This window comes from Sorex araneus, chromosome 5, assembly GCF_027595985.1.
Source record: "Sorex araneus isolate mSorAra2 chromosome 5, mSorAra2.pri, whole genome shotgun sequence".
In the NCBI taxonomy this organism is placed as follows: Eukaryota; Metazoa; Chordata; class Mammalia; order Eulipotyphla; family Soricidae; genus Sorex; species Sorex araneus.
Window position 1 is genome coordinate 84,361,947 of NC_073306.1, and position 20,354 is coordinate 84,382,300.

The 20,354-nt window shown below is 57.2% G+C and overlaps 1 protein-coding gene across 4 annotated transcripts in view; it reads left to right on the top strand.

Moving 5' to 3' along the window:
- ARHGEF2 (Rho/Rac guanine nucleotide exchange factor 2) overlaps positions 1-16,426 on the top strand; it is a 35,915-nt gene extending 19,489 nt beyond the window's left edge. For all 4 annotated transcript variants that reach the window (XM_055139199.1, XM_004619298.2, XM_055139201.1 and 1 more), the window contains exons 8-22: positions 178-428; positions 789-914; positions 1,152-1,269; positions 1,467-1,715; positions 5,636-5,712; positions 7,059-7,228; positions 9,677-9,744; positions 10,812-11,012; positions 11,240-11,347; positions 11,553-11,620; positions 12,199-12,234; positions 12,368-12,418; positions 12,973-13,416; positions 13,677-13,860; positions 15,329-16,426. In XM_055139199.1, coding sequence (XP_054995174.1) covers positions 178-428; positions 789-914; positions 1,152-1,269; positions 1,467-1,715; positions 5,636-5,712; positions 7,059-7,228; positions 9,677-9,744; positions 10,812-11,012; positions 11,240-11,347; positions 11,553-11,620; positions 12,199-12,234; positions 12,368-12,418; positions 12,973-13,416; positions 13,677-13,860; positions 15,329-15,402 — 2,225 coding nt within the window. In that variant the 3' untranslated portion in view covers positions 15,403-16,426. The remainder of the gene's footprint in view (positions 1-177; positions 429-788; positions 915-1,151; positions 1,270-1,466; positions 1,716-5,635; positions 5,713-7,058; positions 7,229-9,676; positions 9,745-10,811; positions 11,013-11,239; positions 11,348-11,552; positions 11,621-12,198; positions 12,235-12,367; positions 12,419-12,972; positions 13,417-13,676; positions 13,861-15,328) is intronic.
- Positions 16,427-20,354: the final 3,928 nt, after the last annotated feature.

A 20,354-nucleotide genomic window follows, 5' to 3' on the forward strand; every position in this document is an offset into this window, starting at 1 on the left:
TGGTCCCCTGAGCACCACCAGGAGTGATTCCTGAGTGCATGAGCCAGGAGTAACCCCTGTGCATCGCTGGGTGTGACCCAAAAAGCAAAAAAAAAAAAACGTGCCCTGAGTGTCCCATCCCAGACCCCAGCCCCGGGCCCCCGAAGGCAAGAGGTCAGATTTCCCGTGTCCCTGCAGAGCTGATCCAGACGGAGCTGCACCATGTCCGCACCCTGAGGATCATGACCCGCCTCTTCCGCACGGGCATGCTGGAGGAGCTGCAGCTCGACCCCACGGTGGTGCAGGGCCTCTTCCCCTTCGTGGACGAGCTCAGCGACATCCACACCCATTTCCTCAGCCAGCTGCTGGAACGCCGGCGCCAGGCGCTGTGTGCCGGCAGCACCCGCAACTTTGTCATCCATCGCTTGGGTGACCTGCTCATTAACCAGGTGTGAGGCGGGTCCGGGGCCAGGTGGAAGGAAGGGAGGAAGGAGGGAGTGCGGAGATTCGAGATTCAGGCTGGGGCCAGGGAAAGCCGGAGTGGGCTGGGCTGGGGTGATGGTACAGCGGGGAGGGCGCTTGTCCTGCATACGGCTGGGTTTGTTTCGCTGCCTCCCATATGGTCCCCTGAACCTGCCAGGAGTGATTTTTGAGCACAGAGCCTGGAGTAACACCTGAGCACTGCTGGGTATGGTCCAAGAGCCAAAACCAAAACATCTGGAATAGCCTGCCGGGAGGAACCACAGTGCATCCAAGAGCAAGGCGTGGCTCTGGGTCTTCTGGCCTCACCATGCTCCCCCCAATTCCAGTTCTCAGGTCCCAGTGCAGAGCTGATGCGGAAGACCTATTCCGAGTTCTGCAGCCGTCACACCAAGGCCTTAAAGCTCTATAAGGAGCTGTACGCCCGGGACAAACGCTTCCAGCAGTTCATCCGGGTGAGCTCACCTCTCTGCACCCCCCACACAGAGCATCTGGGGAGGGGGTTCACACAGGGAAGCCGTGGGCTGCACCTGCCTGGGTGCTTGTGGATTCTGGCGGAGTGAGTCCTCTCGGGGGGAGACCAGGGTCTTCATCGCTGTCCTATTGGAGGCCTCGTGAGCTGTGGTTATGCCTATCGGGCTCCTAGCCGCATCCACTACGGCCACGCCTAAGCCACACCTCTCTCCTTGCAGAAAGTGACCCGCTCGGCGGTGCTGAAGCGCCATGGGGTTCAGGAATGCATCCTCTTGGTGACCCAGCGCATCACCAAGTATCCGGTGCTCATTAACCGCATCCTGCAACATTCCCACGGTAAGGGCGGCTTGGGAAGCAACAGAGCTCCGGAGAGGGTGGCTGGGACGAGAAGGGCTTGGTCGGGGAGTGCCCAAAGGAAAGGTGGGGTGCTCCGAGCAGCTTCTGCAAGGGTAGGCTCAGGGTCATCAGGGGGTGTGGAACTGGGCGGAAGCTGGCTGAACTACCCTCTCTGACAAACTCCCCCTTGGTGCCAGGGCCGGAGGAGGAACGCCAGGACCTGTCCAAGGCGTTGGGGCTGGTGAAGGACCTGCTATCCAACGTGGACCAGGACGTGCACAAGCTGGAGAAAGAGGCCCGTCTGCTGGAGATCTACAACCGCATGGACCCCCGGGCCCAGACCCCAGTGCCTAGCAAGGGCCCCTTTGGCCGGGACGAGCTTCAGCGGCGCACACTGATCCATGACGGTTGTCTGCTCTGGAAGACGGGAGCTGGGCGTTTCAAAGGTCAGTGTCCATGGATCAGGAGACATGGGGGGCCAACCAGCCCCTCGTGCCCCTGTTTATGCAGCCCAGCACCCGGGGCAGGAGGGCAGTGGGAGGAAGGAAAGGAGGCCTCTGTCACAGCACAAGTGTGAAATTGGGATTTCTCTTCGTGACCACATAAGGGCTCTTTATCCACTGTTTATTCCTCGCTTCGGGCCTGCGCCTGCAGAGCCGCCCCCAGTTTGATGCGGAAGATAGAGAAGCTGCTAGACCAGGGCCTGGGTTTAGGGCGTCTGGTTCCGTTGACAGAAGTGGCAGCTCTCCAGGCTGGGGAATGGGTGGGAGTTTTAGGGGGGCAGGCAGCTGGGGGGTCCGGAGCCCACAGATGGATGAGCAGGGACAGGAGGGGAAAGAGCACCTCGAAGATCTTGGGGCCAGGCAACCCTTTCCTGGGCTGCTTCTCAGTCTGTACAGGCAAAGTCTTCCTGCAGCAAGGCAGGAGAACGGCGGCGCTGGCACGATGCGGGGCACGGAGGGAGGAACAGAAGTTCCTGTGGTGCCTGGGACCAGAGCCTGCCTGGGCCTACTCCACGGGCTCGCCGAGTTAGTCTGGGAGTTAGTCTTTACCAGCCACGTTCCTGCATGCCTTTCCCTCCTTCCAGCCCTCCCACGCAACAGCTAAGAATATAAACCATTGGGGGTTAAAAATAGCAGGGCTGGAGAGCTTTATTCTGAGGCTTTTAGCAGAGCTCTCCCCCCGTGCGCCTGTGTTTAGTGAGAGCACCAAGGACGAAGGGTGAGTGTATGTGTGTTGACTGGGTTTCTTTTTTTAATTATTGGGTTATTTATCAATTATTTTGGTTTGGAGGCCATGTCTGGCGGTGCTCATGGTACCGTGTGGTGTTGGGCCTCTTGCATACAAAGCGTGTGCTGTAGCCTTGAGCTGTCTCCACAGTCTTATATTGTAGTGTATATTTTTGGGGGGTGCTGGGGGGCAACACTTAGCAGCGCCCAGGGCTTCCTGGCTCTGCACTCAGGGGTCACTCCTGGGGGGGCTCCCTTGGGATGCTGGGGATTAGACCAGGGTCGGCTGCGTGCAACATGAGCACCTCACCCACCCACTGCTCACACTCCAGTGCCCCTTATTTCATTTTTTGAAACTTTTTCCTCCCTTTTCTTGTCCCTTCCTCTCTTTGATGTTGTGTTGTGATGACTAGCATGGGGAGGGCCCACACCAGGGCTCGCCCCACGGTGCTCACATACTCCCTTGGTGCTCTCCAAAGTTCTCTCTTTTAATTTGCATGACTTGCACACATACTGGCCGGGGCTCACGATCTTAGTTGAAGTATGTAAATCATGATTGTGGCGCACATGGGGAGTCGCACCCCATTTTGTGGTGCTCATGCATACACAGTGCTGAGCTGCTGGGTTCAAAGAGACATTGTGGTGATGATGGTCTTCAGCCTAGGTGGGGTATTGGGGGTTGGAACTCAGGCCCATGTGCTTACAGGGCCCACACTGTAAGTCAGGAGGTCTTAAACTTTTTCCTTTGAATCCATGAAGCAAAGCAGCATGGGCGAAAGCTGTAAAATACCTTGGGGGCTTGGGGTACAGAGCAATAGTACAGCAGGGAAGGCATTTGCCTGGCATCGGCTGACCTAGGGTCGATTCTGGCACCCCATAGGGTCCCCCGAGCACCGCCTGGAGTTATTCCTGAGTGCAGAGCCAGAAGTAAGCCCTGAGCATTGCTGGGTATGTCCCCAAAAGCCAAAATAAATAAATATTTAAATAATTTTAAAAAGTGTACTGGGGAAGGAGAGCTGTAGCAGGGAAGGCGCTGGCCTTATAGACAGCAGCCCATACGGTTCCCCAAACACCACCAGAAGTGATCCCTGAGCTCAGAGGAGTCGGTGTGGCCCTAAACCCTAAGTAAATAAGTAAAAACACCTTGGATTCAAGGCTGAGGAAAGTGCTTACCTTGTATGCACCAACCTTGTTTCATGGCCAGACACCACATCTGGGCCGCACTCGGCAATGCTCAGGGCCCACTCCTGGCTCTGCTCAGGGGACCCTGTGCAGTGCCAGGGATTGAATCCAGGTCAACTCCTTACGAGGCAAGTGCCTCTACCCTCTCCTCTCTCTCTCCTTCCCCGCCTCCCCGAGTCTTAGAGAACAGGACCTCATAGGGTTAAGAACCTGGAAAGTGGGGCAAAGAGGGAAGTGGAGGTGCCCAACTGGGGTTCCGGCTGCGGGGGAGATGCATCAGGAGCCCCACATTCAGCAGTGGGCCGGGGGGTCCAGCCACCTCCTCCAGGTCTTCTCTAAGGCAGCTGGAGAAAGAATGAAAAGTCTGGGGAGAGGTGAGCCCTGCTGCTCTGAGGACAGGACACGAAAATTCTGGATGAAGGGCTGGAGAGATAGTACAGCGGGTAGGGCATTTACCTTGCACATGGCTGACCCGGGTTCTGTCCCCTGCGTCCCATAAGGTCCCCCAACACCACCAGGAATAATTCCTGGCTTTTTTTTTTTGGGGGGGTCACACCCGGCGATTCACAGGGTTTTACTCCTGGCTCTGCACTCAGGAATTGCTCCTGGCAGTGCTCAGGGGACCATATGGGATGCTGGGAATCGAACCTGGGTCGGCCGCGTGCAAGGCAAACGCCCTACCCGCTGTGCTATTGCTCCAGCCCCAATTCCTGGCTTTGATTGTAGAGCCAGGAGTAATTCCTGAGCATCACCAAGTGTGACCGAAAAAGCCTCCCCCCCCAAAAAAAAAAAAAGAAAGAAAATTCTGGATGCTTCTTAGAAAACAGGCACATGAGGGGTTGTGAGGTCGCTCAGCGACAGAGCTCCTGCCTTGTATGTGTGCAGCCCCAGGTTTCAGCCCTGGCACGGTCAGAAAACAGCAGACCTGCTGAGCCCTAGGATCCCTTCACTCTGTAAGGCTCCCGGTTCTGGTTGGGTTTTTTTGTTGTTTTTGGCCCAACCCAGTGTGCTCAGGGCTTCCTTCAGGCTCTGCTCTCAGGGAACACTCCTGACGGGGCTCAGGGGGCCCTATGGGAGGTCGGGGATCAGTTTCTACCGCTGCGTTCTAAAGTCACCCACGTTCCAGCTCGGGGTGTGTCAATCCTCTTCCTTTACTTTATGGTACCTTTTCTTTCTGGTGTCTCCTCAGTAAAACTAGTTCCCAAGGAAAGCAAAAGCAGAGGAAATCACTTGCACTTTAAAATAAGGAAAATAAAAGGGGCCAGAGAGATTGTACTGGGGTTAGGGCGCTTGCTTTCATGCGGCCAGCGTGGGCCTATCCCTGGCACCCCATAGGGCCCCACAGGCACTGCCAGGGGTGATCCCTGAGTTTAGAGCCAGGAGTTCAGTGCCTGAGCACTGTTGGGTGTGGCCCAAAACACAGAAAGAAAGACAAGCACGGAACCTGCTTGCGGGTCATGTCGGTAGCTGGAGCCACTGATGTGATGAGTGGGGTTTCTGGCCGCTGAAGCTCGCAGCCCACGGTCCAGGGGCTGTTTCACACGCTGGGCAGTGGGTCAGGTTTTCTCCGCAGGCATCGTGGCCCCTTCCGGCCTGTGAGCAGCCAAGAAGGCTCCACAGGCAGGCTTTGCCCTGAGCTGTAAGGGTGGGGTGAGGGGGGCTGGAGCAATAGCACAGCGGGGAGGGCGTTTGCCTTGCACACCGCCCACCCGGGTTCGAGTCCCAGCATCCCATATGGTCCCCTGAGCACCGCCAGGAGTGATTCCTGAGTGTATGAGCCAGGAGTAACCCCTGTGCATTGTTGGGTGTGACCCAAAAAGAAAACACACACACACACAAAAGAGTGGGATGAGGGGGGAGGTATGAGTGGGGTGGCAGCAGGCGAGGGGGCGCTCAGGAGAACAGGAAGAGACCTAGAATGCTTCATGCTGCCCTTGCCACCTGTCCCCTGCCAGATGTGCTAATGCTGCTGATGACGGACGTGCTGGTGTTTCTCCAGGAGAAGGACCAGAAGTACATCTTCCCGACCCTGGTGAGTGCTTCCTCCTCTCCCAGGCACGCCTGCACAGGTGTCCTGGGCCCGGAAGAACCCGCTGAAGGGACCGGAGCCGTAGTTCAGCCACAGTACAGCAGGGAGTGCGCCGGCCTTGCATGTGGCCAACCCCGGTTCTTTCCCCCGCATCCCATGCAGTCCCCTGAGCCCACACTGCCAGGACTGATTCCTGAGTGCAGAGTCAGGAGTAACCCCTGAGCATTGCTGGGTGTTGCCCAAAAACAAAAACAAAAAAAAGTTTCCTATAATAACAGGGGAGAGTGAGATGGTCTGAGGCGAGCTGGGTGCGCTCAGCAGGAGAGACCAGCCCCTGAGTCCCTGTGTGAGGGCTGAGTTGGGCCCAGGCTTCACTCGCACGCATGCACGCACACACACATGCAAATAGTTAACAGGTGTTAGTACTGTGTAAGGTACTTCCCCACTTGCCAGGAAGAACCATTATTATCCTCTTCCTTGTGAGGGGGGACACATCTGGCGGTGCTCAGGGCTTTCCCTCTGCCTTTGTGCTCCTCGAGGGGCTTAGGGTGTCTTGAGTGGGGCAGGGAATCGAGCCGGAATCAACCATGTGCAGGGCAGGCACTTTATCCACTACCCCGTCTCTCCCGCCCCAGTCACCCTCTTGGTAGGTGAGGAAAGTAAAGCTGAAATTGTCCGGGCTCACATGCTGCTTCTCGGTATACTTACTGGGCCCCCCAGCTTGACTTGGGGGGTCTCCCTGTACCCCAGCCCATTCTCACTCTACCATTTAGGCTGGCGGTTTAATACTAGGCTCGAAATGCAACTTAACTCTTGGGCCCTGAGGTGTGAGGGGCCAGCAGGAACACCCAGCAGAGCCCTAGGGTCCCCGGCGACATACCCAGTGGTGTTCAGGGGCCATGTTGGAATCCTCTCAGGAGGCTGGGCATCAAACTTGGGTTGGGAGGCTGGAGGGACAGTGCAGGGGTTAAGGAACTTGCCTTGCACCTGGCAAACCCCAGTTTAATCCCTGAGCACTGAGCTGGAAATAAGTCCTGAGCACAGCCAGGTGTGGTTCAAAAACAGAATAAAAATAAGTTGTAATGCAGTGGGTGGGGCTTTAGCCTTGCATGTGGATGACTCAGGTTCGATCCCTGACAAACCATATGGTCCCCTGAGCACCGCCAGGAGTGATCCCTGATAACCAGGAGTAACCTTTGAGCATTGCCAGCTATAGTTCCCCCAAACAAAAACAATAAAAAGTTGTACCATAGGCTGACTTTTCAATTCACGTGCTATTCCTGACGGATGACAGACCCACAGAGCATCATGTTCTTCCCCGCTGACGCTCCCTTCCCTCTTGACTGCAGGACAAGCCGTCCGTGATCTCGCTGCAGAACCTCATTGTCCGGGACATTGCCAACCAGGAGAAAGGGATGTTCCTCATCAGTGCGGCACCCCCTGAGATGTACGAGGTCCACACAGCATCCCGGGATGACCGCAACACCTGGATCCGTGTCATTCAGCAGAGCGTGCGTGTGTGAGTGTGCACAGGGCATGGGATGCTTGTGGCCAGGGCCCCGGGCCACAGCATCGCCGGGGACCCGATACACAGTGGTAGTCACTGAGGCTGGGAGTGACCAAGCCAGGAAGCGCCCTCCAGGTCCTCACAGCCCAGTGAACGCAGAGCTTGAGGTGCCACCATCCACCTTTCCAGTGCCCTGACCCACCGCAATCCTCTGCACGCACCAGCAGCAGGATGATTTTACCTGCATTAAAATCTCAGTCTGGGGGCTGGAGCGATAGCACAGCGGGGAGGGTGTTTGCCTTGCACGCGGCCGACCTGGGTTCAATCCCCGGCATCCCATATGGTCCCCCAAGCACTGCCAGGAGTAATTCCTGAGTGCAAAGCCAGGAGTAACCCCTGAGCATCGCTGGGTGTGACCCAAATAGGAAAAAAAAAAATCTCAGTCTGAAGACAACAGGCTATTCCTTTTACCTTTATTACGTTTTACCTTCATTTTTCTAAAAATGAGTGAAGAAGAGGTTCCAGAGAGGCAAGACAGAAGGAAGGCGCTTGCTCTGCATGCAGCTGACCCTGGTTCTATCCCCGGCACTAGAGAAGGTCCCCTGAGCCCCACTAGGAGTTATCCCTGAGCACAGAGCCAGGAGTCAGCCCTAAGCACTGCTGGGTATGGCCCAAATAAATAAATAAAAACGAGCAAAAAGAGTATCAAAACCCTGGGGCTGGTGCTCAGAGGAGTAGTGGACAGTGCAGTAAAGGCGAGAAGGAAGTGACCGAGTGTTCACGCAGCCAGCCAGTAACTGCTGGCACATGCCTTGGTTTTGTAGTTGCCTTGCCAGTCTCATGTTGAACAAAGTCAGTCAAAGTCCGTGGGTGCTGTTGATAGTGGTTCCTTGAAGATTGCCCAAAGAATACATTCCATCGGGCTGAAATGATAGCACAGCGGTTGGGCGTTTGCCTTGCATGCGGCCAACCCGGTTTGATTCCCAGCATCCTATATGGTCCCCTAAGCCCCACCAAGGGTAATTCCCGAGTGCAGAGCCAGGAGTAACCCCTGTGCATCGCTGGGTGTGACCAAAAAAAGAATACATTCTATTGGGGTGTTTGTATTTTTTTTTTTACGATTCAGGGGCCACACCTGGCAGTGTTCAGGGCTTACTCCTGGCTCTGTGCTCCGAGATCACACCTGATGGGGGGGTTCTGGGGGCTCCAGGATAGAACTGGGGCTGGCCACATGCAAGGCAAGCACTGCCTGCTGTTACTGTGTCTCCAACCCCTTGCACGCTGTTCCAGTGTTCAGGGCATGATGTCTGCTCTACTTTGCCATATGTGAATTCTTCCTGTTCTCTTATTGTGGGGCAGGCGGTCGCTCCTGGTGGAGCTCAGGTTCCCCAGCGGTGCTGAACGTTGGGGCTCACACATGCAAGGCCTCTGCTCCTCCCCTGGAGCCACCCCCAAACCCTGCCCTTAGACTTGTGATTGTGTCTTCTAGAATATGTACAAGTGTGGCATTACCTGTGTTAGGAGATGACGCCAGACAGACCCTGGCGACCTCATTACTAGTGCTGGTATCTGACGTCACAAAATTAGAGTTGATATTAGTTAAAACGGGCTTCCTGGGTTTAGCTGGGTCCAAAGCACTGTTCCATTATTTTCCTTTATTCTTGGATGGGGAGACTTTCCGTGGGGTGGGGAGTTCCCGGTGGTGCTTGGGACCCTGGGGATCATGTGCTTCCTCACCCGGTCCTGACAGTGGGCACTCAGCCCCAGGGTGCTGGAGGGGCCAGGTCGTGCCAGGAAGATGCTTGGGGCCCCTGCTTGAGAGTTTTGTGCTCCAGCCCTTTCCTTTTTGCTTGGTTTTTGGGCCAGTGTTAAGGGTAGTTCCTGGCACTGCTCCGAGGGTGGTGTGACGTCAGGGGTGGAATTCGCAGAGCAAAGCCTGTGCTCTGTGCTCGCCCTTTGAGCACGCCCCAGCCCACATCATTTTCTTAAATCCTTGAGGAAGCTCTGATTCCCGTTTTTCAGTCCCGCCTGGTAATAGTGGAGCCAGGATTTATTTTATTTTTGGTGTGGGGGCCACATGCAGCAGTGCCTAGGGGTGTTCTGGTTCTCAGCAGTGACCCCCCCTCTACTGGGGCTCGGGCCCGACTGTATGTGCTACTGGGGGTTCAAACCCGGCTTACCTACATGCATAGCAAGTGCTGGAACCCCTGTGCTTTTTCCAGCGCTGGAGCCAGGCTTTGGGCCTAGCTGGCTTGCTGCCAAAGCCCGTGCTTGGCTCCTGACGGGCGACCTTTGGAGAGCTGCTACACAGGTGGTCAGTGCTGAGAGAAAGTGGATTACTTGTGGCGCTGCTGAGTCTTCCCAGGACATACGGACATGCTTGGGCAGCAGGAAAGCAGATTCCTGGCTGTAACTCACTTATCTTCCTCTTTCTTCCACCCCCGACCCGTGACCCTGCAGTTGTCCATCCAGGGAGAACTTCCCCCTGATTGAGACGGAAGACGAGGCTTACCTGCGGCGAATCAAGAGTAAGTTCACCCATGGGCCCGGAGCAATAGGACAGCGGCTGGGGGACTTCCCTGGCATGCGGCTCATCCGAGCTCAATCCCCAGCATCCCATCTGGTTCCCTGAGCATCATTGGCTGTGCCCCCCAATATATATATATTTTAAAAGAGGAAGTCTCTCCAAAAAGAGGAAGTGAGCTCATCGGATAACTCATGATACTCCCACCCCATGAAATATGATGTGACTCTTTGTTGCTTTTGTTCATTTGGGCAATGCCGGTAATGCTCAGGGCTGACTCCTGGCTCTGCTCAGGAATCCTCCTGGTTTGCTTTGCATGGCTCTTTATGGTGTAGGGGATTAAACCAGGGTCGGTCCCATGCAAGGGAAGCTGTCTTTCCAGTCCGCTAACTTCCTTTCTTACTGTAGGGCCTAGTATCAGCTAGGGTTTGATGTACTGGGTATATAAAAAGATCAATAAAAATTCATTGTTAGCCAGCCAAACACATAGCTCAGCGGATCACTTGCCTTTCATGTCTGAGGCACTGGATTTGATCAATCCCGGCACTGCCAAAATTAAAAATGGAAAAAATCAGGGACTAGAGAGACAGTACAGCAGGTTAGGTGTTTGCCTTGCACATGGCTGGGACCGGGGTTCCATCCTAGCATCCCATATGGTCCTCTGAGCCTGCCAAGAGTGATCAGTGAGCACCGAGCCAAGAGTCAGCCCTGAGCACTGCCGAGTACAGTGAGAACAAAAACAAACCAAAAAAAAATTTTATAAAACAAAATCCATGCCAGAGCAATAGTACAGTGGGTAGGGCGTTGCCTTGCATGTGGCTGACCTGGGTTTGATCCCAGCATCCCATATGGTCCCCTGCACATCACTGTGTATAGCCCCAAAACAAATAAACAAACACATCAGTTGCTAAATAAGGCGGAAGCATCCTACCGGCTATGTGCGCATTTTCTGTGTCTAGAGCAGGCTGGTCACGTGCAGTCCAGCTGGGGGGGAGGGCTGCAGGTGCCAGGAGAGGGCCACACTGGGCGGTGCCCGACCTTCCCACACCTACCTGCCGCGCTCTCCCCCAGCCGAGCTGCAGCAGAAGGACCGGGCGCTGGTGGAGCTCCTGCAGGAGAAGGTGGGGCTGTTCGCCGAGATGACCCACTTCCAGGTGGAGGACGACAGCGGGGCTGGCGTGTCCCTGCCCACGCTGCCCCGGGGCTTGTTTCGCTCGGAGTCTCTGGAGTCCCCCCGAGGCGAGCGGCTGCTGCAGGACGCCATCCGAGAAGGTGAGGGACCCCTTCCCGCCTGCTCTGCGGTAGGAGCCCCCAGGACACGTGCTCTGCCCTGTTCTCCCCTGCCTGATGCGGCACCCTCAGAGCTAGACCCCTCCCCACCCCACCCCCCCCGCACCCCCTGGACCTGGGCCGCACCGCGGGGCCCTTCCCCAGGAGGCTGTGTGTCCGGTGAGTGGTTGGGGTGGCTGTGGGCCTCACCCTTTCCTCTCTGCTCTCAGTGGAGGGCCTGAAGGACCTGCTGGTGGGGCCTGGAGTGGAGCTGCTGGCGCCCCGGGAGCCCACGGAGCCCGACGGAGGTGGCACCTCAAGCCCGGTCCTCACTGCCAGTGAGTGGGGGCCCCGGTGGGGCCAGAGGGGAGGAGAGGGGGCGCCCCAGGGTAGAGGAGAGCCAGGGGCCCTGGGTGGGGAAGGGGGGAGGACTGTGGGGCAGCCCCAGTGGGGAACCGGGGAGGGGAGTGGGGATGGTCAAGGGGGCGGGGGAGGACACAATGCCCCTCCCCCTCAACCCCAGCCGTGTCCCCTTCTCCACAGACGGGGAGGGCAGAACTTTCAATGGCTCCATTGAACTCTGTAGAGCTGACTCGGACTCCAGCCAGAAGGTGGGTGACCCATGGCTCTGCTCAGGGACTACTGCTGGTGGGGCTTGGGGGACCCTAAGAAGTACAAGGATTGAACCTGGGTCGGCTGCACATAAGGCAAGCGCCTTCCCTGCTGTCTCACGTCTCCAATCTCCAAGCCTCTTTTTTTGTGTTTTCTTTTGTCTTGGCCACACTTGGTGTTTATCAGGGGCTATTCTTGGCCCTGTGCGTAGGAGTGATTCCTGGCACACAGATCCCTGGGGAACCTCCTCGGTACCCGACTCAAGCCAGGGTCAGTAGGATGCAAAGCAGGTACCCCTGTGCTCTCTCTGGCCCTTTAAGGTGTCTTTTTCTTTGTATTTTGCTTGTTTGGGGGCCATACTCATCAGGGCTCAGGGCTTGCTCCTGGCTCTGTGCTCCAGGGTCACTCCTGGTGGTTCTCAGGAAACTACATGGGGTACTGGGGATTGAACCTTACGAGCTCTCAGACCTGGCTGGGGTGGGTTGGGGAGAGGCCGCCTGTCCCTGGCCCAGCTCTGAGGCCCGGCATCAGCACCCCGTGTGTCCTGCTGACGCCCCACTCCTTGCCCCTTCTGTAGGACCGAAATGGGAACCAGCTGCGATCCCCCCAGGAGGTGAGAGCGGGGTGGGCTCGGTGGGGGTGGTTTGAGGGAGAGCTCGCCCTCCATCCCCGCGCCCCAGCCACTCGACTCCTGAGCTGGACCCCAGCTGAGGTTCAGGCCTGTCTCCGCTTCTCCCTGCCCTCAGGAAGCTTTGCAGCGGCTGGTCAGTCTCTACGGGCTGCTTCACGGCCTCCAGGTGAGTGGGCGAGGGCTGTGCGGGGAGGGGCCCTTCATTCGCCACCACCCTCATGGGCTTTTTAAATGTCCCCTGGTTCCAGCTCTCCAGGAATCTTGACCGGGGCCCCAGGAGAAGCAGAGAGGAGGGGGCCGGGGAAGTCGCTCAGTGGGCTGCGCTTAGGATAGGTTTTTTGGGTTTGGTTTGGTTCGGGGACCACACCTGGCGATGCTCAGGGCTTACTCCTGGCTCTGTGCTCAGGGATCACTCCTGGCAGGGCAGAAGGGACCGTATGGGGTTCCGGAGGTTAAGTCTGGATCAGATGCATGCAAAGCAAGCACCAACTCCCAGTACTCTCCCCAGCCCCTAAATAATGCTTTGTTTCGTTTTGTTTTGGGGCCCACCCAGTGATGCTTAGGGGTTACTCCTGGCTCTGTGCTCAGGGATCACTCCAGGTGGGGTGGGAGTTGGGGGGACCCTCTGTGGTGCCCCAGATCCCCACAGACGGGGCGGGTGGGTTTTAGGAAGAGAAACAGGTGCAGGGATCCTGACCCCTTTGCCCGTCCCTCTTGCAGGCAGCGGTGGCCCAGCAGGACACGCTGATGGAAGCTCGTTTCCCCGAAGGCCTGGAGCGGCGTGAGAAGCTGTCCCGGACCAACTCTCGGGACGGGGAGGCTGGCAGGGCGGGGCCTGTGCCCGTGGCCCCCGAGAAACAGGCCACCGAGCTGGCGCTGCTGCAGCGACAACACGCGCTTCTGCAGGAGGAGCTGCGGCGCTGCCGGCGGCTGGGCGAGGAGCGGGCCACGGAGGCGGGCAGCCTGGAGGCGCGGCTGCGGGAGAGCGAGCAAGCCCGGCTGCTGCTGGAGCGCGAGGCCGAGGAGGCCCGCCGGCAGCTGGCCGCGCTGGGCCACACGGAGCCCGCCCCGGCCGAGGCGCCCTGGGCACGCAGGCCGCTGGACCCGCGGCGCCGCAGCCTCCCTGCGGGCGATGCCCTGTACCTGAGCTTCACCCCGCCGCAGGTGAGCAGCCTGAGGGCCTGGAGACACAGGAATTAGGGGGGTTGAGGCCAAAGGTGACTGGACCGAGGCTTGAGGTGCAGTGGGAGAAGCAGGCCCTTAGCTGGGCCGGGGGGAGGCATGCGTCCACCGCCGCAGGGGCCTCCCCAAACCTGGGTTCCAGCACCGTGAAGGGGAAAAGTAGTCGGACACGCTGAAGCAAGTAGGAGGAGCAGCTGGGCCCTGCGCCCCTCACGTCCCTGCTCTTCCGCTTGTACCCGCAGCCCAGCCGAGGCCACGAGCGCCTGGACCTGCCCGTCAGCCTGCGCTCTGTGCATCGGCCCTTTGAGGACCGGGAGAGGCTGGAGCTGGGCAGCCCGGAGGACCGTCTGCAGGACAGCAGTGACCCCGACACGGGCAGCGAGGAGGAGGGGTGCAGCCGCCTCTCACCCCCTCACAGCCCCCGAGGTAAGACCCCAGTGGAGGCACAGAGTCTCACTGTGTTGGGTGCAGCCGGGGGAGGGTCCCAGGGCTGTGGTTTGCAAAGGGTGTTTGCATCCTGCAACGTGAGACCGTCCATTATTGTCCCTCCTGCTAGGGGGTAGGGGGGCATGGGGCACTTCCTGTGCCTGCCGTTGGGGTCAGGCGGTGGAGCTCTGGAGCACTGGGGCAGACACCTTGCCTCCAGGAAGTTAAGGCTTTCACCCTTTCAGATAGAAAGTAATTGGGGTGGGGGTGTCTGATAAGGCCATACCTCATCCACATATGGCCATACCCTACCACTGAACTACATCCCCGGCCCCTATAAATGAATTTTTGTGGGAGAGGGCGCAAACCCAGAGATGCTTAGGGGTTACTCCTGGCGGTGCTCGGGGGACCACATGGTATGCTGGGGATCGAACCTGGGTTGGCTGCATGCAAGGCAGTGCCTTATGCACTGTACTAGTGCTCCAGCCCCTAGAAATAGAATTTTTTTTGTGGGGAGGCTGGTTTTGGATCATACCCAGTAGTGCTCAGGGGTTACTCCTGGCTCTGTGCTCTCTGAACTGGTGGGGGTCATGTGACCGTATGGGGTGCTGGGGATCAAACCCAAGTCAGCCATTTGCAAGGCAAGTGCCTTCCCTGCTATCCTGTCTCTTTGGCCCCAAGTAAAACATTTCCAAAGAGAACTGGAGCGCAAGCCCAGTGGGCCAGAGTGTAAGCTTTGCATGTGGGAGTCCTGGTCTCATCTCTGGCAACACATGGTCCTTGAGCTCCCCCAGGGGTGAGCCCCAGCACCCCCTGAGCACATACAGATGTGGTGCCAAATTTAAGGGAAAAAAATTTAAATTTTCCCAAAGAGCTGCAAAATTTTTTAAGAGCTGCAAATTTTTATTTTTTATTTAAAACAAAACAAAACTTTTTGAACTATGCCCAGCCCTGCTCAGGGGCTGTTCTTGGCTCTGTGCTCAGGAGTGAGCCCTGGCACTGCACAGAAGACCCCATGTGGTAACACGGATTTGAACCTAAGTCAGCCCAGGGCCGCCCTACCTGCTGGGCTTAGCTCTCCAAGTTCTGACAGTTGGCTTGGAAAATTCCGAGTGAAAGCTGCTGGGGCTTCTGGGATTGCCTGACTGATTTTGCATTTTTCTCATGAAGGCGTCCCTCAGATGCCAGCGGCCTGTGTACAGGTCCTGGCTTGGATGCATTTCTCTGGGAGCCACACCCAGGGATGCGCAGGGCACCAAGTGGGGTGCCAGGGATCAAACCTGTGCTGGTGGGTGCTGGCAAGTTCCCTCCCTACTGTCAGATTGCCCAGGTCCCCGGGATGTGTTTCTGCAGTTTCAGCCAGGCATCGCGTTGGGGGAGGCCTGTTGGTGTGGGACCCGGGGGCCTTCCCACGAATGGGGTCACTCGGATGGGGTCACTCGCAGACTTCACCCCCATCTCCCTTCAGACTTCAGCCGAATGCAGGACATCCCGGAGGAGATGGAGAGCCGCGACGGGGAGCCTATGGCCTCAGAGAGTTAAGGGGGGTACTCCCCCCTGCATGATGCCCCCCCACCCCGGAGAACACGACCGAGGGCGACAAGATTGGCGGCTGCCACCTGCCAACCCCGAGGGAACGTCTTGTCTGTCCTGCTGCCCGCCTTGCCAGCTGGCGGGACCCTTGGATACCTGGGGCCTTTTAGGGGACTGGGGACGTGGCGATAGCGCCCCCTCGTGGCATCTGGGAGCGACACCACACCACAGATGCCAGTTTTTATGCCTCGTTCCTCCGATGTAGGGAACTTTATTTATTTATTTGTTTATTCGTTACGGAGGGAGAGGGGGAGATTTAGAGGACCAGGGACATGGGAACCAAGCCATAGCGATCAGGGGGCCTTGTCCTTGAACACTACTGGGGTGTCCTCAGGCTTCACCTGCAGCTGCTGGGTTCAACCCTGATGCCCCATCCAGCAACACCTGGGTTTAAGGGGGCTGGGGGGCTGCAGCCACGGCCCGTGGGCGGGCTGTGTCCCTCTCCCCACAACCTCTTGCTGCCCTCCACTTGTCTTCCACCACAGAACCCGGGGAGAGCGTTACAGCTGTAACGGCCAGCGGAGGGGCTGCGGGGAGGGGATCCACAGGGACCAGAATGTTGTAGGTTTTTTTCTTTTTTTTGTACCAAAGCCGACTGCACGTGTTATATATTTTTAAGAAGATTGTAGGTAATTCGACACTGTGGCCTCTGCCTCCGCATCTCCAAGAACTTGAGGGATGGGGGAAACCATGTCTTCTCCCCTCGGTGACAGTTGGGGGCCACCTATTCTGACCTCTTCCCCAGTCATTTGGGAAAAACGTTCTAGGGTGAGTCAGGAATCTTCGCAGAGCCTGACCTCACCCCCACCTCAGCAACCAGGGCTGAAACCTCAGTATGAGTTAGGGGGATTTTTTTTCAGTAGCCCCCCTCCACCTGTGCCCAGCACCCCCTGGACATATTTTTTTTCCAATTTGATTGTAAAATAAAAAGGATAAAGCAGGGAAAAATTAAAAGGCCTGGAACCCCATGAAACACGGCTGTTCTGTGTGTGGCGGTTGCGTGGCGCTGCTGAGGGGAGGGGGTGTCCCCTGTGTTTCTGGAAGGGCCCTTGACTCACGCAGAGGACAGACCATGCTGAGGAAGGGGGAAAGAGCCAGACAGTGCCACCAACCTTCTGTGTGGTCATCATGGGTAGTCACAGGTAATGGCGGGGGTGGGGCACAGAGGGGGGTGTTGAAACGCCAGGGATGGCCCCGAAACAAAAAGGTGACGCCGCCTTTTGGATGAATCCCCCCGCCCCCCCCCCGAACTCCGGAATTATTTATGTTAGCGAATATTCAGTGGGTGTTTCCAGCACCAAGTGGCAGAGCTGCGGGGCCAGAGCAACCTCGCAGGGGGATGCAGCCCACTGGCCCCGCACCCACACCACCAGCTGCAGCCTCCAACACTGAGCGATTTCCCGGTTGACTGGATCCCCCGTAGGGACCCCTGAGCCCTCTGAGGACTTTTTCCGGAAGCCCCCCTCTAAAAGGGGGGCAACTTAGGGAATTCTGGTGGTTGCAGCTTGTTTCACCGAGTCCATGCCAAGCTGTGGCCTTCTCTGGTCTTCCTCTCTCCCAGTTGCCGCCCAGGAACCTCCTGTCTCACACCTGGCCCCCTCGGGAGGCTGGAGGTGTGGCACAATGGCACCTGACTGGGGGTGGGGGAGCTGCCAGCCCCATCCCCACAGGGGGCCAGGAAAGGCCCCTCACAGTGAAGAAAACCCGGCAGGCCAGGTTGGTTTCGGTTCTTGTTCAGACACCTTCACTTCCTGCTTCTGGAGCCCCTGCGTGGGGGTAGGGGACCAATCCTGATGTGGTGTCATCACTTCTCAGCTAGCATGGCCGGAGAGACAATTCCACAGGGAGGGCACTTGCCTTGCATGTGTTTGACCCTGATTGGACCCACTACACCCCTTGTGGTCCCCTGCACCCCACCAGGAGCGATCCCTGAGCACCATGGGGTGTGGTTTCTACCCTCCAAAAAATAAAAAGGGGGCTGGAGTGATAGCACAGCGGGTAGGGCGTTTGCCTTGCACGCGGCCGACCCAGGTTCAAATCCCAGCATCCCATATGGTCCCCTGAGCACCGCCAGGAGTAATTCCTGAGTGCATGAGCCAGGAGTGACCCCTGTGCATTGCTGGGTGTGACCCAAAAAGCAATAAATAAATAAATAAATAAAAAGTCTGGGCCAGGGATGTAGCTCAATGTTAGTTAATGTATGAGGACTTGGGTTGATTCCAGCACTGCACATAAAAAGTGTCACAAAGTCTGGTGACAGGCATTTTTGGAACAAAGGCCACACCTGGCTGTGCCCAGGTCTCACTCTGACATGACTTACAGTGCCATATGTGGTGCTCCGAATCAAACCCGGATCGACAGTGCAAAGCAAAGTCCCTGCCTGCTGTCCAAACTCTCCAGCCCCTGACATCAGTTACTACTCCCTGCCCTGGAACTACATCTTTAAAACAGGCCAGGGGCCTTCCCCACACCTGGTCCTGTCTGTAAAATCTAGCTCCTGGGCACATTAAAATCATTTTGCGGGGAGGGGCTGGAGAGATAGCACAGCGGGTGGGGCGTTTGCCTTGTACGCGGCCGACCAGGGTTCAAATCCCAGCATCCCATATGGTCCCCTGAATATGGCCAGGGGTAATTCCTGAGTGCAGAGCCAGGAGTAACCCCTGTGCATTGCCAGGTGTGACCCCAGAATAAAAAAAAAAATCATTTTGGAGGGAGCAGAGAAAGTACAGCAGTAGGGTGTTTGCCTTGCATGCAGCTGGGCTTGATCCCCTGCCAGGAGTGATTCCTGAACAGAGCCAGCAGTAAGTCCTGACCATTGCCAGGTATGGCCCAAAAAACGGAAAAGAGTGGGGTGGGGCGGAGATGTTGGATGGGGTGAGCTGGGCCTGGGCCCTGCATGTAGGAGGCCTGGATAAATCCTGGCACCACATGGTCCCAGGAGCACCTGAAAAGTACCCATACTGAATGTCGGTGGGGGGCAGAGAGGACTGATGCAGAATAAGGCCCTGATCCTGACCCACCAGTCCAGAGCTTGTAGGGGACATGTCCTGGGGGGCAGAAATGGGGCAAAGGTTCCAGTTGTTTATACTGCATTAGAGCCGGAACTGGGATAAAAGGTCTAGGCTGGCCCGGTTGACAGCTAAAGGCCTGAGCACAGGCTTTGCATGTGGGAGCCCCAGGTTTGATCCCCAGCACTGCATGGTCCCCATCGAGTGGCTTGTGTGGCCCACAGCACCTCCTCCAGGGTCAAGCAGCATTAACCTGCTTGAACCCCCAAATCTTAAAAAGTAGGACTGGAGAGAATACAGGAGCAAAGGCCTTGCATGTGGCTGACTGGTTCCATTCCCAGCACCACAGGGGGTCCCCTGTGCACTTAATTATACAGTCTGGGAGGCCCTAAGCACAGTTAGGAGACTTGGGGCACAGCCCCTCAGTGTCTGACACGCGCCTGTCAGGGGCCCAGGCTGTCCCTGCAGCGAGGGTGAGGTCGTGGGTATTCGCTGTGTGCCTTCACCGCCCCCCCCGCCCGTGCCCTGCTCAGACCCCCAACCCTGTACTCTCTACTGCTCTGTCACCGTTCCCTCCTTGGGCCTTAGCCCCATGTGTCCTGCTTACACCCCAACCCTGTGCTCTCTCTCTGGTGCTCTGTTGAAGTAACTGGGAGAGGGGTCAAGCAGTGCTCAGAAGGGCTGGGGCCCTCTCGGCTATTCTCTGGGGGCCTGGATGCTGCTGGTTCACCTGGAGGCCCGGCCCTGGGCCCAGCTGGCAGAGGCATCGGCTAGAGGTCATTGAACCAGAGCGCAGACCCACTGCCCGCCCCTGGCCTGTCTGAGGCCAGCCGAGGGCACCTGCTAGCCCCCACTGCCCCCAGAGTCCAGGGCCTTGGCGGCCACCATCACCAGGCCACTCCCCTGGTGCTCAGCAGGCCTGAGGGCAGGGTGAAGAGCGTGAGGGCACCCCAGCGGCCACCCACTCATAGAGGGCCATCCCATGGGCACATCTAGGAGGCGGCCGGGCAGGTGCAGATAGGACCCCCCTTTCCCTCTGGGTCATGGCTGGTGGGGCGGTGCAGGGCAAAGCAGAACAGGGGTGTGTGTGGGGGTGAGGGAGTGAGAGGACTCACGCACTGTATGTAAGTTCTCAGGCCAGTGGCCAGATGCCGCGCGCGCGCGCGCACACACGTGTGTGTGTGTGTGTGTGTGTGTGTGTGTGTGTGTGTGTGTGTGTGTGTGTAGGAGTGTACGTTTAAGAGAATGTGGATGTGTGAGAGTGTGGATCTGAGGAGACAGGAGATGCGGGTCCCTCACAGGATCTGTAGTTCACCAGCCATGAGGTATCACTTTCGTGATGTGTCACTTTACTCCTTTGTCAGTTTCTTTGTTTAAATTTTCAGATGAAAGTTTGCTTCACAGGGCTGGAGATAGTACAGTGGATGGGGTGTTTGCCTTGCGTGTAGCCACCCAGGTTTGATCCCGGGTATTTCATATGGTCCCCGGAGCACTGCCAGGAGTGATCCCTGAGCCTATGTACTTCTGGGTGTGGTTTCACACACACACACACACACACACACACACACACACACACACGGAAGAAAAGATAACCAACAACAAAGAAAGGAGGAAATTCAAGAAAATGCTTCCCAGATGGGTGAGATGAAATGAGACATCAGGAGAGAGCCTGGTGCCGAGGGCAGGCTTTGCGTGCATGAGATCTAGGGTCCATCTCCAGCATGGCATGGTCCCCTGAGCACTGGGCCAGGAGTAACCCACAATCACTGCCTACAACAAAACAAGAATATGTATGGAAAAGGACTTTCCATGTTGCTATTTGTGGTTCTTATTTCAAGGGAGAAGCTGAGGGTACATGTGGTGGAAGGGGGCAGAGGGCTGTGCAGTTTTTAG